Below are 27,246 nucleotides of genomic sequence, written 5' to 3' on the forward strand. Positions count from 1 at the left end.
CAACATACTATACATACAAGCATGAAACAAATTTTATTTTTACTTAATGTGATTAATTAATATTTATTTGCAATAATCAAAATTTCAAATATTATTTATTGAGGTTGGATCTACCAATTTTTCTCATTTTTATGTTGTAAAAGAATTATTAGTTTTCAACTTAAAATATACCATAATCTTCTAAAAGAGGTATGAATGTTTACAAGATAAGTATAAAATGAACATCAAAGCATCATAACAAAGAGATTGAAAATAAACATATTTATGACCTTAGATGGTTGATGGTCTCTAGTAGCTGCATATAGTTATCCTCGTGTTTGATTGATCCCATAAATAGGATGTACTCATCATTTCAAGAAATCTCCATGAACTTAGATGGTTGTGATGGAGACATGGAATAAAGAATAGATTTTTTGTTCTTCTTCCCATAGAAACTAGAAGCAAAAACACTCTTCAAGTGCAGGTAGACAAGTTATAGAAGGTTGACCATTTTCAATAGTGAAACCAATTAAAATTTAACCACATATGACAAGAATTTTCAATAGTAAAGCAAATTAAATTTGTTTGGTCTTGATATGTACCATATCCTCTTCTTTGGAAGGCAACTCCATAATTGAATTATCTAAAATTGTTGTGTTTTCCTTGGTTAAAATTTTCCCATCCTCCTACCCTAAAATTCTCTTCACCTTAAACTTTAAAATTTCTTCTTCCTTGTTGGTTATTAAAATTATCACAACTTCTTCCTCCTGCATTTTGCAATAATGTTGAGATTCCCTTGACTATTTAATCTTTCTTCATCTACTTTTTCTGTCATTTCTAGGATTTTGTTTACGCGATTTTCAATGCTTTCTTGCAAATCTGTTACAATTATGGTTTTTGTGTCATAAAACTTAATTATTGTAGTCACCGGATAATCAAATTTCATTAACATCGTTCCAAGAAATTTCTCCAATACTTTATGAGCAAGAATATTTTTCCATACACCTTTATGATATTTACCAAATTCGTACTGCGTAAAAAAATAAGCAAAAGCACCAAAATGGGAGATATTACAACTTTAATTTTTGAGTTTTCTACTCATAAAACTTCAAATATTCCTCTACTATTTCTTTGGCAGTTTTGGCATATTTTCATTTTGCAAAAACTGAGTAATCTACTCATTGGTGAATATATGATATTATGAACTTTCGGACGTATGACCATCGAAATTTGTTCTTATAGTTAAAATTTCAGTTTGTAAGTTTTGAATCTATTACAAAATAAAATAGAGATGAATAAAAGAGTAAACCATATTACGAAATGGACTTTAAGGTTAACTCAACTCCATAAAACTGATCCATGAAATTGAGATTTGCATTCACATATATAATGAAATGTCTTTATTTATAATGAAATGTCCTTATTTCTAGTTGATATGGGATTTCCAACAGAATCGAATCATATTATATTATAGAATTAAATATATATTTTTGTCTGTATTATAACATCAAAATAATTTCAATTTTTTTTTCCAAACTTTAGATTATTCATATTTTGCAAATGATTGATTTATATATAAAATTTGTTGAATTTGAAGTTCATTTTCATTAATCCACTAAAACTAGTTACAGTAATCATCAATGTATAACTAAAACTTAATTTTTGAAAAAAACTAATAATTATTTCATATATAAATTCATTTCAATCATTTGTATACTATAAGTATTTAAACGGTATAAATTTTGAGAAAAAAAAATAATTTTATCTTATTCTACAAGGATAAAAACATATTTCCTATATTATATTATAATTAGTGTTCATCTCTCTCTAATATGGCATACTTTTTTTGACACAGTTAGAACATTTTTGTTCTATCAGCTACTCAAATATTCTTTCTGACTCACTACTACCAAATCCTCTTTAATTATGGCACTATCAAATTAGTTAAAAGTAATAACCACACACGCACGTGGAAGGGAGAGGAAGAGAACTCTTAAATGTTAGAATAATTGATAAATTTAAGCAATAAAACAATAAAAACTTAATCAATCAGGCAAGAAAATAAAATGGCAGTTTCCAATCCTTTTGACCATAGTCATGTCAGTATATAATATGAATGAAAGTTACAGTGACTACTCCAGTAGCTCAAATTTAGGCAAACATTAAACGAACTTGATTTATTTTTTTAAACGACAAAAAAGTAATTAAAACCCACATTTATCCAAATTTAAACTCTTAAAATTGAAAAGCAAAATTCTATATTGATGACACAGACCTAAAACAAGAAAGTTGGAAAAGGGAAAAATAAGAGGGAGGAAACAAATAATTAAATAGATACCAACTTAAATACTATATCAGTACAGTTTTCCAATTAAAAAGAGTATTTGATACGGTTTGAACGCTTCCAGTTTTAGTTAGAAGATCACAGAAGTAGCAATTACTAAGATAAAGAAAAGTGCAGATTGGATTAGTGGTAGTATAATAAAGTAGTAGTTAATTAATTTGAGCTTATGAAGTATAATTGCAATGGTGATTTGTGGGTGTTGATGGAGCATGTGCTTGGTATTATGAATGCTATATATGTCTAACATGTGTTGGCAATAGGAGGTGGATAGGTGTTGTGTGGCAGAATGAGTGATGAAGCAGAATCCATGAATAGACGAATCTGTACCCACTAGACAATTTCACTTGCTATGTCCAATCAACTCAAATATGTGAGAGTTGAGTTGCATGCCTAGTTGGGGCATGGATGGTAAACTCAGCTTGAGATAAGCTATTCTGAAACCATGCACCAAAAAGGAATTCACTCAACAACCTATCATCAAATCAACTATTGTTAGACATCACTCAATTTCTCTTTATTCTTCCATTCAATAAAACTAATTACTACAATCCATCCTAGTTTTATATATATATACACCACTTAAATACTTTAATATGAATTTTTCTTCTTAACTAAATTATTATTGGAATGATAAAGTAGGTCAGGCCTAGTAAGCCGATCTGTCAAACCATTATCATTTAGATAGAAAAGTCAAATTTTTGAACTCGTGATTCAATTCGTCTAATCCGATAGGACCATAGGCGAAGCAAGCTAGTCTATCAGTCTACTCTTCTTTATTTTTTACACACCAAAATAATTAATTATTATTTGACTAAATTAGAAATCATTTTATAAACAAGTTATTGGTATTTGAGCTAGTTTATATTATTAATAAAAATTTATTAAATAATTTCTAAATTGATATCTAACCATTAACTACCAAGGTTTTAACTACTTACTACTTTTTATTTAAATTAGTCTTTATTAGTCTTTTAGAGACTAATTTATAATTTAAGATATATATTATTAGCTAAAACTTTGGTAGTTAATTTAGATACCAATTTAGAAACCATTTTATAAATTTTTATTAACAATAGAAACCACTTAGATACAAATACTTTTTTAATCTCTAAAATAATATCTAATTTAATCAATATAGTGACTAATTATTTTTTGTCTCCTAAATTTGGTTGTTATTTAATAATTTTCTTGTAGTGTATATAAAACTCTATTTACATTAATTTCTTTATACATCATTTGATTATTTGAAGTATTGTTGATATTTACTTTATTTTGTTAGACATTAAATCTTCTTTGATTAGTTATCAAAGTTTAATTCAATTTTATTGCTTTTTCTTATATTTTTATTGTTTAAATAGTGATATTAATGATTATAATCAAGTAAGTAGATAAAAAAAACTAAAAAAATTTGAAAAGTGGTGGATCCGCCAAACTATCTTATGACAAGCGAGTTACTAATTTTATTAACAATATTTTTTTAAAATTTAAGATTTAAAGATAGTTTTTTATGACTAAAATGTTTTCTTTCGTGAACAAATAAATATTAAAAAAAATGATTTGAATGAATTTATTATTATATATATTAAGATATATTCTAATAAGCTTTGAATCCATGTTAGAAAAAGAAGTTTTAAGTCTAATTAAAACTCATGTAAAATTAGCAACTCACTTGCATATTATAATTAGCTGAGATCTTTATATACTAATTTGATTACATCTTTAAGTTGATTTAAAAATATGGATAATGACAGTGATTGATTTATAATAAAAATGAAGCATGTTAAGAAGAGAAAAGTAAAATATAATAAAGAAGGGTGCCCTACATTGCATGCCAGCAAAGAAAGAAGCACACTAGGAGATGAGCTGTCACATGCCTTTGAATGCATTGAGGTACAATAAAAACGTGACAGTGACAAAAAATGTCCTGAATTATAAGTAATACAATTCCAACATCAAACCAACATATTAATTAAGGAGAGGTTAATGACATTGATTGAAGATATAGAAAACCTTCAAAAGGACTAAAATGAATAAAACTTTGTTGTATTGTCAGTTTGTTACAAAAGTTAATACAACAATACTCCCAAGAATGAGAATTCTTTGACGCACTTCTATGTAGCTGTAGCTTGCCCTAAATGGAAAATTACCAACATCATGCATTAAATATCTCCAACTTCAACCAATTTTTTACTTCCAACAGGAACACTCCTATTAATTACTTCTTTTATTTATTTTCTAATTATTCAATGCACCCTATTTTTAAAATTTTACTTAATTATATTTCTCATATGAATTTTTTAAAAACAAGATATAAAATAAAACGATTTTTTGTAATTAAAGTAAAATAAAAAACATGCAACAAAGTTCTAAACGACACTGATTCCTTTTGCCAAATGAAAACTGCGTATCTGTTTGTTACTTAGAGTACAATTATTCTATGCTGACTTGCGTTACTGTTTGCAAGTAGTTGTTTGTTTCTGTTTTTTAAAACTATTGTAACATTGTAACTTTATAATTTTTTTTATTTGACTAGCATTTTGTTAAGGCATAAAAAACCATATATTTACTTATTGTAATTTTAATTCTGGAAAAAGTTTCAAAATTTAGTTTATTTCTTAATCATCATGCTATTAATGTAAACTATTTATCAATTTTATTAATAATTAATTAATTGAACTTCTATATATATATTAATCAACAATAAAATGATATATTCATATGGACCACTTAAGGATGATCAAACTCATATACAAATAAATCAAGTACACTTTAACAATATAAAATTTTCCAGACATCTATTCTAAGTATAATCCTGACAACATCTTTTATCAATAAAGACAGACAAACGGATTAAGATACCAATCAAAAATGAAAAACAAACAGAAAATAATTTAGAAGTAATCCAAGATCAATATGAAAAAACCGATCTTATATTAAGATGAATAAGAAATTTTGCAACAATCACAATTGCAACATGAAGAGTTTTGAGTCATTTTTGTTCAATTTTTTTCCTATAAAAATCACAACAATTTAAAACCTCACACAAATATGTAAACGGAGAAATTAAAAGAGTTTCCACTGACTGTTTCACTGAATCACTGAATCATATCACGAAATATCTCTTATGCTATGTTTTTGAAACTTCGCTCCACGTCCCTTTCACCCCATTAATAATCGCTTCCACCACACCCTCTCTCTCATGCCCTACTTCCCTCACTCGTGAATCGGGTTTTTAAAAGTGAAAAATATTGTTAACAAAGTTAAGTTAATTTGATTCACCACAAGTGATTCAATGAATTAGAAAAACAAAAGTGAATAGAACATATATATATATATATATATATATATATATATATACAGATGCAGATGAGATTGTAAGTGTATAAACACTTTGTTTCATATGCATAAACCATTATACTATGAAAGATTGTTTTTCACTTTATAAATACCCATCTTTGGTCACTTTGCTTGCATTTTCTGATATCTGCTTGATCTGCTAAGTGGAAAAAAGGGAGAGAAAAAAAAAAATATATACACACATATATATATACCCACTATTCTGCTAATGTCTTGAACCTGCTCTCCTGTCCTGAATATAACTTCTCCATTTTGTTTCCTCACCAGGTTAGTGAGCAAAATACTCAAACATCATCTAAAATCCCTTCTCAATGGTTCACCACTTTTTGGGGTCAATCAAACACATTTTCCCTTGATACCAAGATTTGGTAACACAACTATAGCTAGATTGTGAACTATTACTACAAGCAAATGAAAGTTTGAAGCTAAATATGTGCATACGTATAGCTAAAGATTTAAAAGTTTGGCTGAGGCCTTTAGGGGTGCTTCCATTTGTTGTTCTTAACATTTTAGATTCTTCCTAACCACACAAAAGTAGCTGAACGATCAAAGTTTGCTTAGTATTTTCTGAAGTGTTTTTTTTTTCTGAGGACAATTAATAATGATGTTTTACTTGATTCAGCTTCCAGCCATGGCTTTTCCAAACCAATCCGTGTCATCAGTTTCTCCCGAGAGAAAGACGGGAAGGGGAAAGATTGAGATCAAGAGGATCGAGAACACCACCAGTCGACAAGTTACCTTCTGCAAGCGCAGAAATGGCTTGCTCAAGAAGGCATATGAGTTATCTGTCCTTTGTGATGCAGAGGTTGCTCTAATAGTCTTTTCAAACCGTGGCCGCCTCTATGAATATGCTAATAACAGGTTCTTCTTTTTCTTTCAATCTCTTCATTAATTGATACCCTGCCCTATTTCAACCTTTAGTTGTTCTTCCCAATTTTTCCCTTCAGTTTTTGCTGCTTTTTTTTGGGAATTTTTAAATTTGTAATTTTTCTCTTGCTTAAGAATCTTTTGAAGCATAGATATGCACCAACCAATTATTTTTGTGATGAAGAAGCTAGGGTAGAATTAATTTTTCATCTTTCTTTCTTCGTCTGTCTGATCTGTAACCAAGGTTCACTTGTCTTTGTTTATTTTGGCCTTTTTCCTTCTATGAGCTTTTAAGCTCATTCTCCTTCTCTATTTTTTTTCTGTTATGACAACTATATTCCTAGTTCTTGATTTGGTGGGCACACAGATCTGGTGTAATAGATTGATATAGAAGCATTGGTTGTTAACTTGTTGCAAGAGGAAAGGATCCGGGGATGCTATGAAGGTCTGTGATATCAGCCAATCCCTAAAACTACTCCCTCTTGAATTTTTTGTTTCCTTTTTCTCCTTCTATCACTTCCACTGCCTCTTTCTCTCTCTTTTTCTTTACCCATCTAACAGCTAAAGCTGTCATGTTTCCATTAGCCTAAGTCCAAGCACCTTCACACTTCCTTAATAACAATCCAGTTAGTTAAACAAAAACAAAATATCACACTACAGTCTCAACAAATTAATTGTCATGAGTCAAAGACTTAAACTGAAATAAATAAACGAGTAAAAATAAATTAAAATGGTTATTGCTTAACCCATTACAGCAAAATCTTCTCTGAAACATCGGCATTTGACACCCACTTGCAAGATCCCAGTCTGGGTTAAAAGTAACCCTAGAAATTAGGGTTTTACTAGTGACTGAAACATAGTTTATCATAACTAAGCATAGGGAGAAGGAAAAAGAAACTGTTTTCTAATCTCAGAGTGACAAAAACTTGAAAACATTCAAAGTTAATCGCACTGCATTTATTTGTCGCTGATTTGTTTTAGGAAATGAAGTTTGGGTAACTATGGTTAGGGCTTTTTAGGAATAAGGAGGGGCTAGACAAGGATTTGTTTGTCTTTGTAGAAAGAATCTTTGGACACGTCACACGGGATTTTTCAGTTCTTGACTTTTGGCAGAAGATTTTAACTAAGTCATACTTGGAAGTTGGAATTGGTATCTCTTTAACTCGTGCATCTGAACCCTAAAGTTGGATCTTCTACAACTGGGAAACTCTCTCCTCATCTTAGAGTAAAAATTCTTTTACATAGCTTCGAAACAGAAAAAGACAATTAAATAGAGTGAAGAAACAATGAGGGTCCAAACTGGGTCGTCATAATTTCACTGCTAGCTGTTGGAGCGTCTGCATTTGCTCAAGATCTTACACTTACATATTTGTGAAAGTTGTAGACTGAGAAAGAAAAAGAAAGAGAAGGGTTTTCTTGGCTAAATGAGAGAGAGAGTGCAAGTGAGGGCAGAGACAACGTACGACAATTTGAGATAGCCAATGAGAGAGTTCTGAGCGTTTTGGCTTCTTCCATGCAATGTGAAGCGTACAATTACTGCTCCTGCTTGTTGATAATTGCAGTAGCTGAAATGAACGGCTGTGATGGACACACACTTTCACACAGAAAAAACTGAGAACACAAAGTTCATATTTTATAACATAATATGCTGTACCATATGACTTCAAAAGCGTGCACCAAAAGTTAAATGGTTATACTAAAGTTTAGTTCAATCGGTAGAGTTAAATGGTTATAATAGAGTTGTGTTCTTTAACTATAATGTGAGTCAAATGAAAAAAGGAACGTACTTCACTGTTTTTTATCTACATCAAGGAATTATTATCCATGATTGGAAAATATTCTTAAGGCTAACACGGAAAATAATTAGAAGTTAGAATCGAGGTGTGCAATGAGGTGTGGCTGAGGGCATTATCCACTGTGAGATGGGTTTCCTTTTAGTGGCAGAGAAAAATTAGGCCTAGAAGTGGTTGAACCAATCATATTGTGGAAACCTGTGCCACCGTGGCAGCAGCACCCAATCATGGCTCGAGGATATTAAGGTATCAGTCCATTGAAAACTGTAAAGTTTCTTTTTCTACTCTAATTTTCTTCTTATCACAAGTTTTTATTTTGTTATTTTAAGATTTTATTTTTATCACATCCAATCAGACTTTGACATGGAGATTTGTGAGTAATAGATAGTGTGATTTTGCTTTTGTGAAAAGTTGCGTTCGGGGTTAGTTGACTGAACCAGTTGGATGATTTGACATCATCCATGGCCAAGCCCTACGGTTAATCTCAAACTAATCCAACACACTTTTGTTTTTCCCCTTTCTGTTCTTTCATTTATGCACAAAGTAAGAAACCTGCTCTTTGACTTTTGGGTTGTACATTTATAATCTTGTAACAGGAAAGTTTTTGAATGCATATAAGATTTTTTTTTCATAACGAGGTCATAATCTTGCAGATTATTAAATAAAAGTAAAAAGTTCTTTGTTCATTAGATGTCATTTTCATATTGTTATTGTAAGCTATTATTGTTATTATAGTGTCAAAGCTTCAATTGAGAGATACAAGAAAGCAAGTTCAGATTCATCTAGTGGTGGATCTGCTTCTGAGGCTAATGCTCAGGTATTATTAATTCCTTCTCTAAACTTTTTCAAGAGAGCTAAAACTGAACCCATCAGCTTTATTTGAACCTAATTAAAGAATAGATACATCAAATATATTGCAGAAAAGGAATTTTGAGTGAAATTGAAATGAGTAAACTAACTTTTGTAACCATTATTTCATAATTTCAGTTCTACCAGCAAGAAGCTGCCAAACTGCGAGTTCAAATTAGCAATCTGCAGAATCACAATAGGCAAGTTGAACTAGTCATTCCTGTATATTAAGATTACGACAAGAAAAGTTTCACTATTATAATAAAAAATGAAGATATCTCAAGTACTTTAATCAATATTTTTATTTATAATTAGTGTTATTCAAATATGTTTTGCAATTGCAGGCAAATGATGGGTGAGGCTTTGAGCAATATGAATGCCAAGGATCTCAAAAACCTAGAGACTAAATTAGAAAAAGGAATCAGCAGAATTCGTTCCAAGAAGGTATTTCTTGTAACAAGAAGTTTCTTTCTGCATCCTTTTAAAGAATTAAATGTGATCTATATTTAGCTTATTAGTGTGTTGATCTAATTTTGTCTTCTTTTCTTTTTTGTGCTACTTTCCAAACACGTACATCAGAATGAGCTGCTATTTGCAGAAATTGAGTACATGCAGAAGAGGGTAAATGTTTTCCTTGTACTCATCTTCAAAATTTTAAGGTTATTTTTTTTTGCATAATTTGTCTTTTTCTGCATGTGGGACATAACTAGTTAAGTCATTGGTTTTGAAAGGTGAATAATATATTAGTTTGTAATTGCGTTCTAATTTGGCTCCACATCAAAATTGAGTGTTATTATAATTTATAGGTTTAGCCCAGTGGTGTCAGATAGGTTTCACAAATATCTGTATTATTCGGTCTTTTCAAATGTTTTGCATTTATTGTTCAGTTTCCTTTTAATTTGGTCAATTTTGGAGGTTTCCTAAACTAATCCTTTGTGGAAAATAGGCTGTGAACTTTGCACATTCGAATTCATATAAGAATATTTTATATGACCATTTACATAAAATATATTAATGATATATAATATGAACTAGATGTTCGTATGTACAGCAGTATTATTGCTGATCAAAAAACAAATTACAGCAGTAATCTTTGGCCACTGTTAATTATTTTTGTCTATCATTTCTGTGAAACTGATTGTTTTTTAGGTTTTGGATTGCAGTTTGGAAAATTTGTATAATGAAAGTGTGGCTGACTATAGTACTTATTCCTTCTATTTACGTTACAGGAGACAGACTTGCACAATAACAACCAGCTTCTTAGAGCAAAGGTTTGTCAGTGTCACTCTATTACTAATTTTCACTCTTTTTTTTGTGTTTTTTTAATAAAACTAACATAGTATGTATTAGTCTGAAATCGTAGTATCTCAATTTAGGTGGATACCTCAAGAGATTAACTTTATTCACCTCGAGGAGAAAAACAATATCAGTATGACAAAATAGACATGTAACTTTTTATGTTAAAAGTAGGTGATTTTTAAAAGGCCAGCAAGGAATATGCTGGTGATAAAAAAAATCTTCAATTCTAGTAACATGCAAGCACCAATTATTACTATTCTAAGCCTGATTCACTATAGTAGAAAGTTTGTTTGTTTTTTTGAAGATTGGTAACACTAATGGTGTTAGAATGAACAGCATCAGTAAAGTTCATGGATCTTTAGGACTGTGAAATTATTGATTGTGTTTTGGTTTGAGAGTGTAGATGGCAGAAAGGGAAAGGGGTGAGCATAATGTTAATGTGTTGTCTGGAAGCACAAGCTACGAATCAATGCAATCTCAGTTTGATTCTCGTGGCTTCTTCCAAGTCACTGGATTACAACCCAATAATAACCAATATGCTGGACAAGACCACATGTCCCTCCAATTTGTGTAAGCTTTCTCTCTTGCAATAGGCTTAACATCATTCATTATGTAACTTGTACATAAATTATCATTTGAGTTAATATTGTTCCTTTATCTTGTGCAGTTGAAGAGTTTAAGGTTGCGAAGGATAAATACTAAGATTTTCTATAGGAATGCTAATGCCTAGGAAATATGCAGAAACTGAATAGGTGGAATTCATTCAAGTATTCCCCTATCTACTATGTTGTGACTTTGTAGACTTTAATAAGCTACCGTGTAACCATGTCAAAGCTTCTATCACTGTTTAGTATGTATACTCATGCTCTGAATACAGAGATTGCACCATGTTCTTGATTTTCCATAACATACTCTTCTTCACATCTCACTTACTATGACTTCAACCTCTTTTACATGCAATTTCTTCTTCAGTATGCTTAATTTAAATACCTACACTACCACTACATGTGCTTCTTACTGTACAATTGTAATATCGTGACACAAATTCGCTGTTTCAACAACAATTAGTTTGAAACTTGAAAGGAATGCTGTGGAATCAACTTCCACAATATTATTTCCTGTTTGTGAAATTTTCAAGGCCAGATTATCAGTGGAATGATAGAATGCTTGAAGGCCAGATTATCACTGGAATAGTAGAATGCTTGAAGCACAACAAAAACATTTTTTTTTATAAAAAAAAAGTTGGAGATCCTACATCGATTAGAAATTAGGAAATTTCATAGTATATAAGTGTGTACAAACCTTACCTTATAAGTCAATTTTATGGGATTGAGTTAGACTTAAAGTCTACTTCTTAATATGGTATCAGAGTCATTTCAAACCTATTCTATCGGTGTTTGTTGGACTTATCATTCGTCGGCCCGTTATCGGACTACCCATAATATGTTAGTCCACGCATGAGCTGTCACTGAGAGAATGTGTTGGAGATCCTACATCAATTAAAGATTAAAAAATTTCATAATATATAAATCGGTGCAAACTTCATTTTATAAGCTGATTTTATGGACATTAAATCTGATACCATATCCTTTAATAAAAAATGAATTAATATAGAATATTTTTTATATTCCAAAAAGTTATGAATCCTACATAACATAATTTATTATGCTGAAAGTTAGAGAAACAATTGAAAAATTGATATCTTTTATCATAAGTGATTATGTAGCGTAATCATATTTTATGCGGTTATCCTAATCAATAATGATTTAGTGTACAAATGTGGTATATTTTATTTTATTTCTATAGCTATCTCACCTGTGACTATTATTTCACTCATAATTTTGTTTTTTTATTTCATTTTTGTTCATCTTCTTCTCTACTTCTTCAATAATTACATTCTCTAAATCATTCATATCTTTTAATACCAGACTATAAATTATTTACTATTTATTAACCTCAATTTCTTCAGTATATATTTAAATTTTAAATTATGAGGAAAAAATAAAACTTAATTACATATTATGTGAAAATTAATGTAGGTGGATGTATAGTTGGCCAGAGTAGCCCTGGGGCTACTAACTTGGTTTTAACTTATGTTTCATCACTCCCATTCTCTTGAACAAATAATTTTCTTGACATGGTACACTTTATATTTCAAAGAAAGGACTTCTAATGCACATATGTTTTATAAGAAAATTATTTTAGAGAAAGTATAATTTATTGGATATTAAATTAACTTTTTTTTTCTATTATTGGATTTGTTATATTTTACTGCTAATTTTAGTATTATATTTTGACATTTTCATTGCTTATTACAGCATTTTTCTAGTACTACTGAATCTAACTACTTTTCGTCTCTAGAACAGATTTTAAACTATAAAATATTTGAATTTATCTATTTTTCTTTTAGATTAAACTTATAATAAAATCTCATTATGGTTCCTATCCATAAAAAAAATTAATTATTAAACCAGTTCGTATGCATGTAAATTATTATTTATTTCAGGAAATTTATATTAAACTTATCATAAGAACTTCAAAAAGAAAAAGATTTCTTTTATAAGTTAAAATTAACTCACTTGTTTATACGAAGTTCTCCGTAAAAGCTTTTAGAGAAGAAAAAATAGAATGGGTTTGACTATATAATTTTTTTTTATATTTTTTCTCTTTTTGAATCTCAAACTTTTACGTGTCTTTTGCATATATAACTTTTTTATAAAAAAAAATAGGCTTTTCTAAAACTATTTTATATGAGAAGTTTTCTCATGAGTTTTCAATAGTCTCAATTTTTATAAAAAAAATAGTTAAGGTCAAATTACTCAACACAAAAAGATTTCAACATATTCTACAAATCAACAACTCGAACCTCAGAAATAAATATCTAAGCTAATTTAATGTATACAAAAATTTATTTCATATTTTTTTTAATAAAACTTTTTATAAGTCAAGCATATTAAATCAGTGCGAAATATAAAATGTTGGTAAGTTTTGCTAGAGAAATTAATTTAGGATAAATAACACTCAGATTATATTCAAAATTCACGGTTGAGGCTTGGAATTGGGTGTAGGAACATGTTTAGCCAATTTTAAGTCTGTTTACTTAATCTCTATTTTATTTCACTCTCTCATTTTCTTACATGTTTTTAAGTGGTTAAATAATTTTTTAGGTCTATCTACATCCACGCCCGCATGGAAAAAGTGAAAATAAACTATTTCAAATAAATTAAAAGTAATATTTTGGTAGATTAAATTGAGAATTAAAAATATTTTTTCACATTGAAAAGTTCTATAGATTTTAAAAGGTTTTACAAGAATTTCTTATTGAATTTTTTATTTATTTAAAGGATTTGTAAAATCATAAGATTTGAAATTTTTTTACGTATTTACAATCAATTTAAAGGATTTTATGGATTTAAAAAAATATGAACATATTGTATTTTACATTTTACAGTTAAATGTATATTTGCCTATTATTCTTTTCTACAAAATTATGTGGATCTTAATACATTTTAATGGCACCCAGTAGTGATATTATGGTGGATTATTTAAGACAGCCAATGTTTGATATCTTACTACACTATTATCAACTTACCTAAAACTGTACAATAAAACTTGTTGAACTACACGACCAAGCCAAGCTTCTAAACACACCCCACCCAACTCTCATCTTATCTCACTCATTCCCACCCTACCTAGGCCGAATCTACCAACACAAAAGTAGTGGGGCAGTTTCTTCTATACCTCCATAACTTTTTGGCTAATTCTCTCTACACTAGATCAATTTTTTATTTGAACCCATCATTTCTTTTTAAACCTCAAATTGCCTTTGTCATCTTTTTTGGATTTTCGCATCCGGGATGAAAAAAAAAAAAAACTTCCAGATTTTAACATCCATAAGACATTACGAATTGTCATATCCAGAAGATACATTTCAGTTCTGAATTTGTATATCCGAAACTGTCTTATTTGTGTTGTGGATATAAATATAAAAAAAATAAGAGTAAATTAGACATTTTCTTTGTAATGTTGGATGTAGGTCATAATTTGTCAGGTAGAATTAGCCTAACTTTTTTAGTACTCTCATAAATCAGTTAAAAATATCATTTTATCCTTATACAAATACATTCTAAACTATATATATAATCTAAAAATGTATTTTTTTTTCTATTTACACCTTACAAATTGAAAAATTTGTATTTCTAAAAAAAAATTCAGATTCAACCATCTGAAATCTTTTTTTTAAAAAAAAATAAAAAATTTCATATTATAAAATCCATAAGGTATTCTTGGATTCATAAATACTTTATGGATTTTATAATCTAAAATTCCAATTATATAATCCAAACATACCTTCCCAATTTTATAATTTATAATTTATTTTTTAAAAAAAATTATTACGGATTATAAAATGCAGAAGATATTTTCAATTCAAAACTATTTTTTAAATTCTATAATTCAAAATTTTTCTAAATATTTTTAATATTTTAATAAGTAGTGGGTGCCACAGAAAATTATGAAGTTGCAGGAAAAGAAAATTATGAATTTGCAGGAAGAAAGAACCCAAGAGGTAGTTGTCCCACCACCCTCACACACCATCAACCTAACCCAACGTTCCGAAAGACATAGAAAATCATGAAATAGAAAACAATTTTTAGATACCAAAATAATTAGTTGTAATAGTAACTAAATTAGAGACCATTTTATAAACTAAAAAAAAAATTGATTTCTAAATTAGTTTCTATTATTGTTAAATAGTTTCTACATTGGTATCTAATTAACAACCAAGATTTTAAAAACCAAATTTAGAAACTAAATGATTGGTAGTTAAAGCCTTGATTGCTAATTAGATACCAATTTAGAAACTATTTAACAATAATATTAAACTAATTTAGAAACCAATTTTTTTTTAGTTTCTAAAATGTCTCTAATTTAGTTATGTTAGATTGTTTCTTTCTACAACTCTATGTTCTTTTGCCACTTCTATATAAAACATAAAAAATATTCTTTTATCCTTCTTGTGCCACCCTTATGTTTTGGATTACATAATTCGAAAGTTAATATTGAATTCAAAAATAGTTTACGGATTATATAATCTGAAAGTCTGGACACACATTTGAATAAAAGCTTTCGAATTATATAATTCAGAAACTAATCTCATATTAAAAAAACTTTCGAATTAAATAATTTGGAAACTAATCATGAAAAAGGGTTCCAAATTATATAATCCAAAAATTAATTATAAATTTAAAAAAAAACTTCTAAATTATCTAATCCAGAATATTTTAATGACATTTTTAAAGATATGAAAATTTAGAGAAAAACATATCCAGATAGAAGCAGTCCACATATTACAACAATGTTGGCCTAATCAATTATAGTGAAACCAAAAAGACAACTAAGCAAGAAATTATATTTTTTAATTAAAAGCTAATATTTACAATTATATAATTCATAAATATATGAAATAAGTTATAAACAGGTTAAGATCTTAATAATTATCTTTAGTTAATTAAAAAATTACACTCTTTATTCACTTTGGATAAAGCGTTGTCATTTATTTTTATTTTGGAAAATTAATTAATTTAATTCATTCATTCATATATAATATACACACACATAAATTAGTTGTTGTATACAATGGTAATGGTTAAATATACCAATTGTAACATTGTTGTGAATGACACTATAGAGATAAATGAAGATGAGTTAAATATGGCACTGTATATATTAATGATAGAATTCAAAATAAAATTAAAAAAAAGTCTAAATTTTATTGAGCTATAAGTTTCCAACTTCTTTACTTGACACTTGAGTCTACCATGTTTGTACTTAAAGCACTATAAGCATTATCTGCGATGGCTTCGTTGATAACCTCAGAAGGATGAAATGCATCAAAATATGGAGATTTGTTTCTGCTCTCGCATGGCTTCTCATTAGGGATGCACTGTCCATCAGGCCCAACTTTGCAGCATACATAAGCATCAGGTTTATATTCTGCCACCAACCAAAGTTAATAATGTATATATATCTACTTTTACTTTTCAATTTTTCTGAAATGATCACAACATAGTTTTATATGTATGTAAATGGTGGGAGGTAAGAAGAAAAAATGGTTACCTTGTGCCATTTTTGCAGTGGTGTCGGTTGACAGGCCAGGAATAAGGACAAATTTAGCATCAGGGAATTGTTGATTGAAACGTTGAACTAATGCTTTAAGCTTGTCGTTTAAAAGGGTGACTGCATCATTTTCCGCTTCAACACAGAGTGATCCAGGTTTTCCATGTATAGAAACTTCGTGCGGAACGCAGCCTAAGGGGCCTACAGCAGACAAAGCAATCTTCCTTGCTCCAAGTATATACAAGACCTGCACATAGAAACAAACAATGTATAACATGTCCTTTGGTGCAGCGTGTTATAATTAATGTTGTACCTTTAAATGCTTTGAATATTCTTCGGTAAGAATCTGGGCAAACTGGTCGGAAGAAAACTTCTGACTTGATTGGTAATGGTCGGGCATGAAGTAGTTGTTTACATAATCATTGCTGCCTATATTAAGATAATATAAGCATTCGTTTAGGTGTTTGTTCGCTTTCGTAATACCCTGGAGTTGCTTACTGATATCGTAAACTATGATTTTGTGGTTTTGTATTTGCTTTTCCAACCCAATATGCTCACCCTGCAATACCGAATTAACTAAAAGTAGGTTTTCACTCTCAGAACACAACCAGAACTTCGATCAAATATATATTCAATAGGACACACTGCAAGTGTACAAAGCAAAACAGGAGTAGAAAAAAATAAAAATTCGAAAAATTTACGTGACAAGCACATGGTGAACTGAACATCCACCTAAATATGTCCCTGCATTAACCAAATCTCATGCCACAACCCAACTTAGCATAAACTTCCTAATTCCTCTCGGTCCTTACAAAATAGATAGTAGCGGTGATGTATAAATAGATATTTATATTGTGTATATATTACAACAAAAATAGATATTTAATGTCGATAAAAATATAACACTAACAAATAAAAACGCATGCTAAGTAGTCAATAATATTGAATGTGTGTGACTCTAATACTATCGATGCTAATTCATTAGATTCAGGAAGTTGTACCTTCAAACATTCCTAAAATATCCCTTTTAATCTAATTAATTTTATTCTTTACTGAAAAATAAAATAATAAAATTAGATTCAGACTTTAACTAGTGTTGACTTAGTGAACACTAATTCATTATTATTTTTTAAATTAAAATTTTTTTCATCAGTCAACATTCGTTTGCTAATGATAATAATTTATTTCTTTTTATCATAAAACACTTTTGTCTTAAAAAATATAATATAAACAAAAAAAATGTAGTGGACAGTGGAGATTAATGTTGATAAAGTATACATGTCTCAACGAAAGAGACAAAGAGAAGAGTGTGGATGAAGAAGATGAATGTGAATAAAAAATATAAGAAGATTTATACAGAAAGTAATAGAGAAAAATTGAAAATTTAATCACTACTAACATAATTTATGAATATAAATACTAAACATAAATAAAATTATTATCAACTAGATAGAAAATAAATCTTATTTATTTTAGTCGATATAGACTAAGCCAACAATAATCTAACGCAAATAAATAATTTTACTTATTAAGAAAAGTTAAAAAAGAGTTACGGTCGTTAAGTGAATTATCTTAGCGGCAGTTAACATATATTAATCCAAAACTACCACCAATATTTATTTATTAAAAAAAATAAAAAATAACATTTTGTGTCACATTAAAATGGACTCTATTAAGATATAATTTTAAAAAAAAATATTAGTGTTAGCTAAGCCGATATTAATTCAACACTAACACAAATATTTATTTTAAAAACTAATTTTACAACTTTTAATTTTTTTTAAAAAAATTAATTTTTTTTTTGCATTATAATCAATTTAGTTGACATTTTTTTTTATCTATAAATAAATGTAGAGCATTTTAGCATAGTCCACATTAATATTAATATTAATATTTGAAAGTTAATTTAATTTTTTTTATATTTTCTTATAATAATATGTAATAAGTACATATTACTTAGCAAATTATTAATATATTTTATAATTTACTTCTTATTCCATAATTTGTTATTCTTTGTTTTAAAACTTAAGAAAAAAATAGAATGTATGAAGCTTCAAAAGTTCTCCATCTTAATTTCTTGTAGCCATCTCAGTCATACCAACTATTCTAGTTCTCCACCTCCATGTTATCTGGGTTTTGGTTAATCCCATAACAATGGTTACTTCCATTGATACTTATTCCAACCATTTCGTTTATCTATGGTTTTCCTTCCTCGCTTGGTTTGACAGTTTCCTCTCGTGTCAGGAACAAATTAGTCTTCTCAGGCAAAGCTGTCGAGATGAGATGGAAGAAGAAAATGTTCAACGATGATGAGATATCACAAGGATTACATTGATGGCTTTAACGATTTTGGGATTTGCGAGCTTGAGAATTACCATATCGTGAGGGAAACACGGTCATATAGGTGATAGTTTTTATGAATTTATTTTTTTATTTTCTATAAGAGTTAAATCATCTAAAAATAATTTTTATTTATTTATTTATTATTTTCTACAGATAAAAATAATGATTATATACAACTTCGTAAGAATATCGATGAGTTTGTTCTCGATGCAAGTAGAAACCGTGATATCGAACGAAGAAGAAAGAAACATAAATGAGAGTATTGGATTGGATGAGTATATGATGGAAGTAACAATTATGATGGAGTTAACCAAAAATCCACATAAAACCGAGGTGTGATTAATGCGGGAAGAGGATGAAGGGAAGGTTAAGAAATAATTTAATTTAAAAAAATGAAATAAAGAAAAAGAATTAAAAAATATGAATAATTATTTAATAAGATGTTATTTAGAGAAAGTAAAAGAGTTTGACTTATACCAAATGGTTCCCGGACTCTTCGAGAATCCCCGCTGAACCTGATGCATAATTGACACCTTTGAGTATGTCTGAACCACTCCTATTTGCAAAGGGGGGAATATATTCCTTGAATCCCAAACGCTCACCTGCACTTAAAACATCTCACATTAATCTATTCAATTCCTTCCTTTCAACTTATCATTCTAACATAACATCTCTACTCTCAGACAAACTATGTCTGTGTTTTACCGATTATGTCAACGATAGTACGGCCGTTGGTAAATCTTCCAGTAGGGCCTTGTGGGAAATCAATCCCATAAGGCAAGTGATTAACTTTGGCCTCAGTACGTAGATTGTTGTTGTTTCCACAATCTGCTAGAGAGTCTCCAAACACGAAAAAACCAGCTACTTCCAGATTAGGCCCACCAATGCAATCTTGCATCAGCAGAAAAACACCCACTAACCATAACTTGCTTTTACAACCCATATCAAACAAAATCAAACACAAGACTTCAAACTTCAGATCCAAAGTTTTAGGGTTTCCACACAACTCACAATATATATATTAGAGAGAAGAGAGAGAGAGATAAAACAGAGGCTGGTATGATCCAATTTTGTGGACAAATTTGGTTGAAAATAATTTGTCTGAGTAACACATTGGAAAGCCATATATAGGTAGATTTTAGAGAGTCAATTTGATGCACACACTGTTAGAAAATGACTGGACCCTAAATCAACAAAAGAAGGTCTAACTAGAAGTTCGGCATGCCATGAGACTTAAATTGCCTTAACAATCTCACTTTTCTATTTTCACAAAATTAAAGTTAAAATCACTTACTTTTAATCTCCCAAATTTAGGGGGGTTGGGGTTTATAATTTGAAGACTTAAATGACTTCAATAACTTTAGTTTTTTTGATTTGCTATCATTGTTCATTACAATATAATTGCATACTCTCCTTGTTTCTTCTTCTTCTCCTCCTGAACGAACTAATTAAGGAAAGAGAATTTTCTCTAACCCTTTCTTGAACTAAATCAAATAAGGTGACATCAAATAAGGTGGAACTCTTTCCTTAGTTGAAAATTTTCTTCTTCTATAAAAGTATATTTTAAGTTTAATTCATCCTTACAAGACCGACTCATAAAATAAGGTTAAATTTGTATCTACTTTTATATTATAAATATTTTATATTTAGTTGATTTAAGATCTCTAACACATCCTCTTATGCGTCAAGATCCTGTGAGATTATATATTTATGGATTATCCAATAGTGGGTGGCCTGATAAATCCAATAAATTATCGTTATGATAGACTTTAAATGACTTTGATACCATATCGAAAAAATGAGCATTAAGTCTAACTCAACCTTATAAAATTGGTTCATAGTAGATAATTTACACTCACTTATATATTGTGAAATGTTTTTAAGTGTGTTTTGCCCCCCTTTTGTTTTAAAGTTTAGTTATAAGGATCCTAATAGGGTATAGTTGATGTTTTCTTTTGATATGGTTTACCATTCATTTTCATTATGGATGATTGGTTGGATGGTTTATAGATCCTGAAGATTGTAATAAGTCAGGTGTTGAGCAGATTGGCTTTGATCATTTTTATATAAAGATTAAAATATTTCTGAAGTGTCTCATTTTATTTTATTTATTTATTACTGATAAAAAAGCCCACACAAATTATCTAAAATTCTATAATACATATTTGTAAACACTAAAAAATTGAAGTTTTAGTGAGAGAAGTTGTGGAATTAATTTAGACAAAAGAACTTAGAAGTTTTTGTGAAAGGATAATAATACATTGACAACCCACAATATTTTATACAATCACATTATAACTTCACAACAAGAAAATCATGAAATAGAAACCAATTTTATAAATAAAAAATAATTAGTTACTATAGTGATTAAATTAGAGACCATTTTAGAAACTAAAAAAAAAATTGGTTTCTAAATTAGTTTTTATTATTGTTAAATAATTTTTAAATTGGTATCTAATTAGCAACCAAGTTTTTGCTACCAAATTGGTAGTTAAAATCTTAGTAGTTAATTAGATACTAATTTAGAAACTATTTAACAATAATAAAAACTAATTTAGAAACCAATTTTCTTTTTTAGTTTCTAAAATGGTCTCTGATTTAGTTACTATTACAACTAATTATTTTGGTCTATAAAAAATTATTTCTATTTAATAATTTTCTTGTAGTGTTTCCAACACTATTATTTTAATTTTTTTCATATGATTTAATTTCAAATTTATTTTTTATTATATATTTATTTATTTTTAAATTCATCACACCAAGAATTATATACAACTCTAATATTCTAAAATTATATTTTTGTTTGTGAAAAGATTGTAATAGAAAATTAGATAGAGCTGACAACAGGCGAATGAGGATTGTGAAGGCGAAGAAGATGTCTGAATCTGAGTGAATATATATACTGTGGACATCCTGTCTCTTACTCTCCCTTTCAACCCTTGGCAATGGAATAGGATTTCGCCGCCATCAATCATGCCTCTTATAACGATCAATGATACTGCTCTTCGGAAGATGAAAGGAGAAACAAATTTGTTGGAAAATTGGGTTGTACATGTGATTACTGTAGTTGAAGGATGTCAGAATGCCAGTCACTACCTATGCAACAACTACATGTACCTACGAAAGCTCTTTTTTTTAAAATAAATATACAAAAAGTTACTGTATAAATTATAATTTCAAATATGCAACGTACTAAAAACTCATAAAATATAAAACAAAGAAAACATTTGCAACATACTAAAACATCAAGTGACTTATAACTTCATCAAGCGACTTTTCATTTCCACCACATGCTATATAACTTAATATAGCTTCAATCCTAGTTATTTTTATAGAACTTATTATTATTGAGAACAACTATTTTTTTTAAGTTTTGTAAATTTTTATAACCATTGACGGTTATGTGATTGGTGGAATTAGCATTTAATTCATTATCCATTCAACATATAGCTAAATATTTTAGGATGTTTCATAACCGAATATCTCTTTTTTATTAGATACCGACAACAATCTACTAAGTGTATTATTTCTTACGTTGCTATTATTTAATTACCATTTCTTAACTTTGATTTCAAATTCTTGTGATTTGTATTTTCGCATCAATTTTGCATTTAACTCTTTCGAGTTAAGATAACTTTGATTTTTTTAAGAGAGTCAATTGTCTTAGACAATAAACACAATGATGATAATATATGATCTTCGTCGTTAATATGTACACCAATATTAATCTAGAATTAATTTGTTGAACATCAAGTTGTTTGTTAATAACCTTTTCACCACTCATTTTATATATATATATATATATATATATAAAACTAGCTAAGGAGTTCAACATATATAAGCTCTCAAATTCATGCACAATATTGTTATTATTTTTTTTAAGACTTGTCTCAACACCTTATCACTAAAGCTCAAGACAATTTCACGATGAACATTTTCCAAAGGTATTTTTTTATTCTTCTAAGCCATAAAAACATGAAGTTTGGATTCACCTTCCAAAACTTTACAAGGCCTTTGTAAACCAAAATCACACATATTTAATTGTCACAATATGAAATCATTAACTCTGATCAACTTCTTAATCTCATACTTAGTAGAAGTAATTATTATTGAACAATTCCACATCCACACCAATTTGTTGTGGAATTTTTCAAAACAAGTTTATCAAAAAACACATAATTATCACATAACAAAATCGAAATAAAGGATTAAGAAGGAAGGGAATTAAATACAAAAAATTTAACATGGTTAAGTTAAACGTTAACAAACTTCAATTAATGTTTATTCAATAATTAAGTTACAAGTTACATCATGATTTTGAAGATATCTTTTGTATAGAACTAGACAATAACTAGCTTTATGCACATGTGAAACATATGTTTAGTGCTTAACACAAGACACAAAATCCATTGAAAATCGGATAATAGTAGATACAATTGATTGTATAAAAAGTTCTTTCATCATATAAACTTTCAAGATATTCTTCATCAAACAAGATACTCCTTGCTAATAGATAAAACTTTACTATCAAACACTATTATTAGAATTATTATCCACATACTATTATTAATAATAATATTACTAATATTATTATTGATATTAAAATTATTAATATTAATATTAATAGTAATACTAATAACATTAATAATAAACAATACTTATTTTGTTTAAAATCAAATTATCTTAAAAATTAACTTTTATTTATTTTTCTTTAATCAAACTATCTTTTCCTTTTTTTTCTCTCTCTCTTTTATTTATTTCATTTATTTCCTTTCATTCTATTTTTTTTCACTGATCAAACAATATAAAGAGAGGAAGGAAAACGAGTAAAAAATTGAGTAATTTTTTAGTTGTTTGGTAAAAAAAAAATGCAGATAAAGAAACATAGTAATATTCCTCTGTTGTGATTTAATTTGTAGAGTTTAAGTTTATACACAAACCTTTTATTTATCTGTTGTAACCTTGACTTCTTAAGCTATAAGTTTCGTGCAAGTTTTAAAGTAACTAAAACAAAATTAGAAATAATAAGTTAACTATACGTGACTGTTTCTTTGGTTAACCAAATCATTATATATTTGAAAGGCTACTATTTTGAACTTGTTTATTTCTGGTTTTACTTGCTTTCAACGTTTTGTGTTCTCATACTACATTCACTCTTCTACTCATCTCCAACCAAATACACTTTTTATATATATACCTCTACAACCTTCATTCATGTATTTTTACTATACACACTTTCAATCATTAATTCAGATTTAATAATTTTTTAAAATCATAATTAATATTAACAAGAAGCCAGACACAAAAACCTTAATAATTTTAAATAAAATTTCATCAGTACACATTACTAGCATTTTTTATTTTTACTCTTTGGTGGTACCTGGTTAAGCATTCCATGCATATAATACAGTAATTTTATGGTATACAAGAAAATTTAAGGTTTTAATACTGTTTGAGAAATTATCTCTTCTTCCATTTATATGTCAAAACTCATTTAATTAATCATAGGAACAAAACACTACTATACAAAAATCTTTATTTATTCCTTGTGCATCCTTCTAAAAACATCTTATACCTCATTACTTTTTTTTTTTAATTTTTAACTGTTTTATATATGAGTTTTGGATTAATCTTCTCGTATTTACTAGCATTTCTTTTTTTCTTTTTTTCTTTTTATAGTAATATTTTTTTTTATGTGGTAGAGATTATTGTTGTTACTTGAGGTGTAAACATAGTTGTGATGTCAAGTTTTATAGTGATGTCTAACATTAGAGTTTTTATATATAAAAAAAAACTAACACTACAAGAAAATCATTAAATAAAAACTAATACTAAAGACCAATAATTAGTTATTATTTGATTAAATTAGAGTCCATTTAATAAACTAAAAATTATTAGTAACTAAAGTAGCTTCTATTATAAATAAAAATTTATAAAATAGTTTCTAAATTAGTAGCTACCAAAGTTTTAGTTACTTATTACTTTATATTTTAAATTAATCTTTATTAGTCTTTTAGAGACTAATTTAGAATCTAAAATATTAGTCTCTAAAACTTAGGTAGCTAATTTAGTTACAAATTTAGAAATTATTTTATAAATTTTTTATTAATAATAGAATCCACTTTACATATAAATAATTTGTTAGTCTTTGAATTAGTATCTAATTTAGTTAATATAGTGACTAGTTATTTTTTATCTCTAAATTTGATTATTATTTAATAAATTTATTGTAGTTTAACCTAGATATATATGCATTATTTCTTGTATATACTCTAAAATATGATATTAGACAAACATTACTAAAAAGTCCTTAGAGAATTTAATGTCTTAACTAGAGAATTCAATATAAAAATTGTAAATTGTGATTCCAAGGATTTATCTATAAGCTCTAAAACACTTATATATGGTTTCTTATTGGGAAGGTGGACCTTGTAAGATAAGACAATACGTAATTGTAGAGTTAGGCTTCCAAAGTTAGCTTCATGGGGTGAAATACAGCTAAAAATGGTACATTTGTGAGTCAACTATAGTTAGTGAAATCTTAAATACTATACTTTAATGTGAGGTCTTCTTTTGAATATCGTGTGTTAAAATTTTGTAATTCTCCAAATCTTCAATTTCATGTATCTCCCGATTATTAAATACGTAGTTGGTTATATCTAATATGTGAGCTAAATGTTTACCAATATACAAACTTTAGTCTTTAACATAATTAAAAGAATATCAATCAAGTTCACGAAATATGTATTAGTTTAAAAGTATTCTTAAAAATATAATATAATATTCATATTTCATAATTGTGTTTTAAATATTAAAAAGGTGTTTTTATAATACGCATAGATAAAAGTTTATCATAATCATACATTGTTAGAAGAATGTCTATTTCTTATGCATTCAAAAAAACTATTACAAAAAGAGATATTTTAAAACAATCATTTACTCCATAATCAAAATATCAAATTTTTAAAATAGTTAATTTATATATAAAAGTAATTTTGAAAGAAATCACTATAAGAGAAATATATATTAGAGTTGGTCAAAAAATCAATACAGATAAAGAAAAGCCAACATTAATTAAAAATTAGCGTCAGTTGTGGATGACATAAACAATTATTTTTATTTTAAAATTTATTTAATTTGATATCAATTTAATCATATTAAATAAAATTAATTTTTAATATTAATTAATTTTTTGTCGGTTTTTTGTGATAATAATTAAAAAAAACACTTGTAATATTTTCATATTCAACAAAATAAAATCTCATTCTGAAAATTCGATTCCAAAAAACTCTTTCTGAAATGCATTTCATGCATTATGAAAAATTTATTATAAAAATTCTATTCCAAAAATCTTGTTTTGAAATTTCCCGAAAACTTATTTTAGAAGATTTACAAACAGGTATTTCAGAAGTTACTTTAAAAGGATAAAATTGTAGTTTTAAAAGTTATGTGGGTACAGTTAGAAATCATGGAATTGTAGATGAAAAAACTACATATCTATTGTATCACCCCTATAGAATGAGGCTTTTCTTCCTGCAACCCCATAATTACTAACTGCGAATTTTGGTTTTGGAATATATATATATATATATATATATATATATATTATTTTTAAAAATTTGTTCTATAATGCATCTCATGTTGTGGAAAGTTTGTTCAAAAAAGTTTGTTTCATTCCTGAAAGCATCTCACATATTCTATATTCTAGAAATTCTATTACTGAAAGTTCATATTCCATAATGCATTTTATATGTTCCAAAAAACTTGTTCTATAAATTCTATTTTGAAAATTTAAAAAAAAAATTGTTTGGAAAGATTTCTAGAACAGATAATTCATAAGTTATATGAAAGATAAAATAGCCATTTTAAAAATTATGGCACTTAGAAATTATTGGAGTGGAGGAAAAAAAGTTGTAGAATAATGACAATAGGGTCAAAGATCCATGGTCCTTTTTTTTCTTTTTCTTTTTCAATTACAATATTAAAACCATTTATCAATTATCATCATGAAGATGGAGTGAGTTCGTCATGTTTGTGAAAAGTAACTCGAACATAGTCACATCGTCTCTCTTTGGATGTTGGCACTTATAGTGCATTTGGTTATTCAATTAAACAAGTTTTAATACATGTAAGCAAAAACAAAATATGTTTGTAAATGTTTTGGTTTTCGACCAGGAAGAAAACAAACATGTGCTTATAGTTGTCTTTTTAAATTTTTCTTTGGTAGATACTCTTAATAAGAAGGGAAACCTTCTTAGCTCCGCCCCAATTAAAATGAAAACGTGTTTTCATTTTATA

At 27.9% G+C, this 27,246-nt stretch overlaps 2 protein-coding genes across 6 annotated transcripts; one reads left to right on the plus strand and one right to left on the minus strand.

Annotated features, from left to right (window-relative positions):
* Nucleotides 1–5,700: 5,700 nt before the first annotated feature.
* LOC137812185 (floral homeotic protein AGAMOUS-like) lies at nucleotides 5,701–11,416 on the plus strand. Of its 5 annotated transcripts, none has more exons than XM_068614102.1 (9): nucleotides 5,701–5,947; nucleotides 6,303–6,541; nucleotides 9,076–9,157; nucleotides 9,328–9,389; nucleotides 9,534–9,633; nucleotides 9,769–9,810; nucleotides 10,419–10,460; nucleotides 10,892–11,058; nucleotides 11,156–11,416. In XM_068614102.1, exons 2-9 carry the CDS (start codon nucleotides 6,312–6,314, stop codon nucleotides 11,157–11,159), a joined length of 729 nt encoding a protein of 242 aa, XP_068470203.1. In that variant the 5' UTR covers nucleotides 5,701–5,947; nucleotides 6,303–6,311; the 3' UTR covers nucleotides 11,160–11,416. The 5 variants fall into 5 exon arrangements, with proteins under 5 accessions (XP_068470203.1, XP_068470200.1, XP_068470201.1 ...); XM_068614099.1 differs by having other exon boundaries at nucleotides 5,738–5,947; nucleotides 9,769–9,848; XM_068614100.1 differs by having other exon boundaries at nucleotides 5,910–6,048; nucleotides 9,769–9,848.
* Nucleotides 11,417–16,239: 4,823 nt separating this feature from the next.
* On the minus strand, nucleotides 16,240–20,051 carry LOC137812184 (GDSL esterase/lipase At1g29670-like). The gene is made up of 5 exons (XM_068614098.1): nucleotides 19,654–20,051; nucleotides 19,426–19,550; nucleotides 16,919–17,164; nucleotides 16,606–16,852; nucleotides 16,240–16,482 (listed from the first exon to the last, which is right to left on the minus strand). Exons 1-5 carry the CDS (start codon nucleotides 19,889–19,891, stop codon nucleotides 16,286–16,288), a joined length of 1,053 nt encoding a protein of 350 aa, XP_068470199.1. The 5' UTR covers nucleotides 19,892–20,051; the 3' UTR covers nucleotides 16,240–16,285.
* Nucleotides 20,052–27,246: the final 7,195 nt, after the last annotated feature.

The sequence above is a fragment of the Phaseolus vulgaris genome, chromosome 2, assembly GCF_000499845.2.
Source record: "Phaseolus vulgaris cultivar G19833 chromosome 2, P. vulgaris v2.0, whole genome shotgun sequence".
In the NCBI taxonomy this organism is placed as follows: Eukaryota; Viridiplantae; Streptophyta; class Magnoliopsida; order Fabales; family Fabaceae; genus Phaseolus; species Phaseolus vulgaris.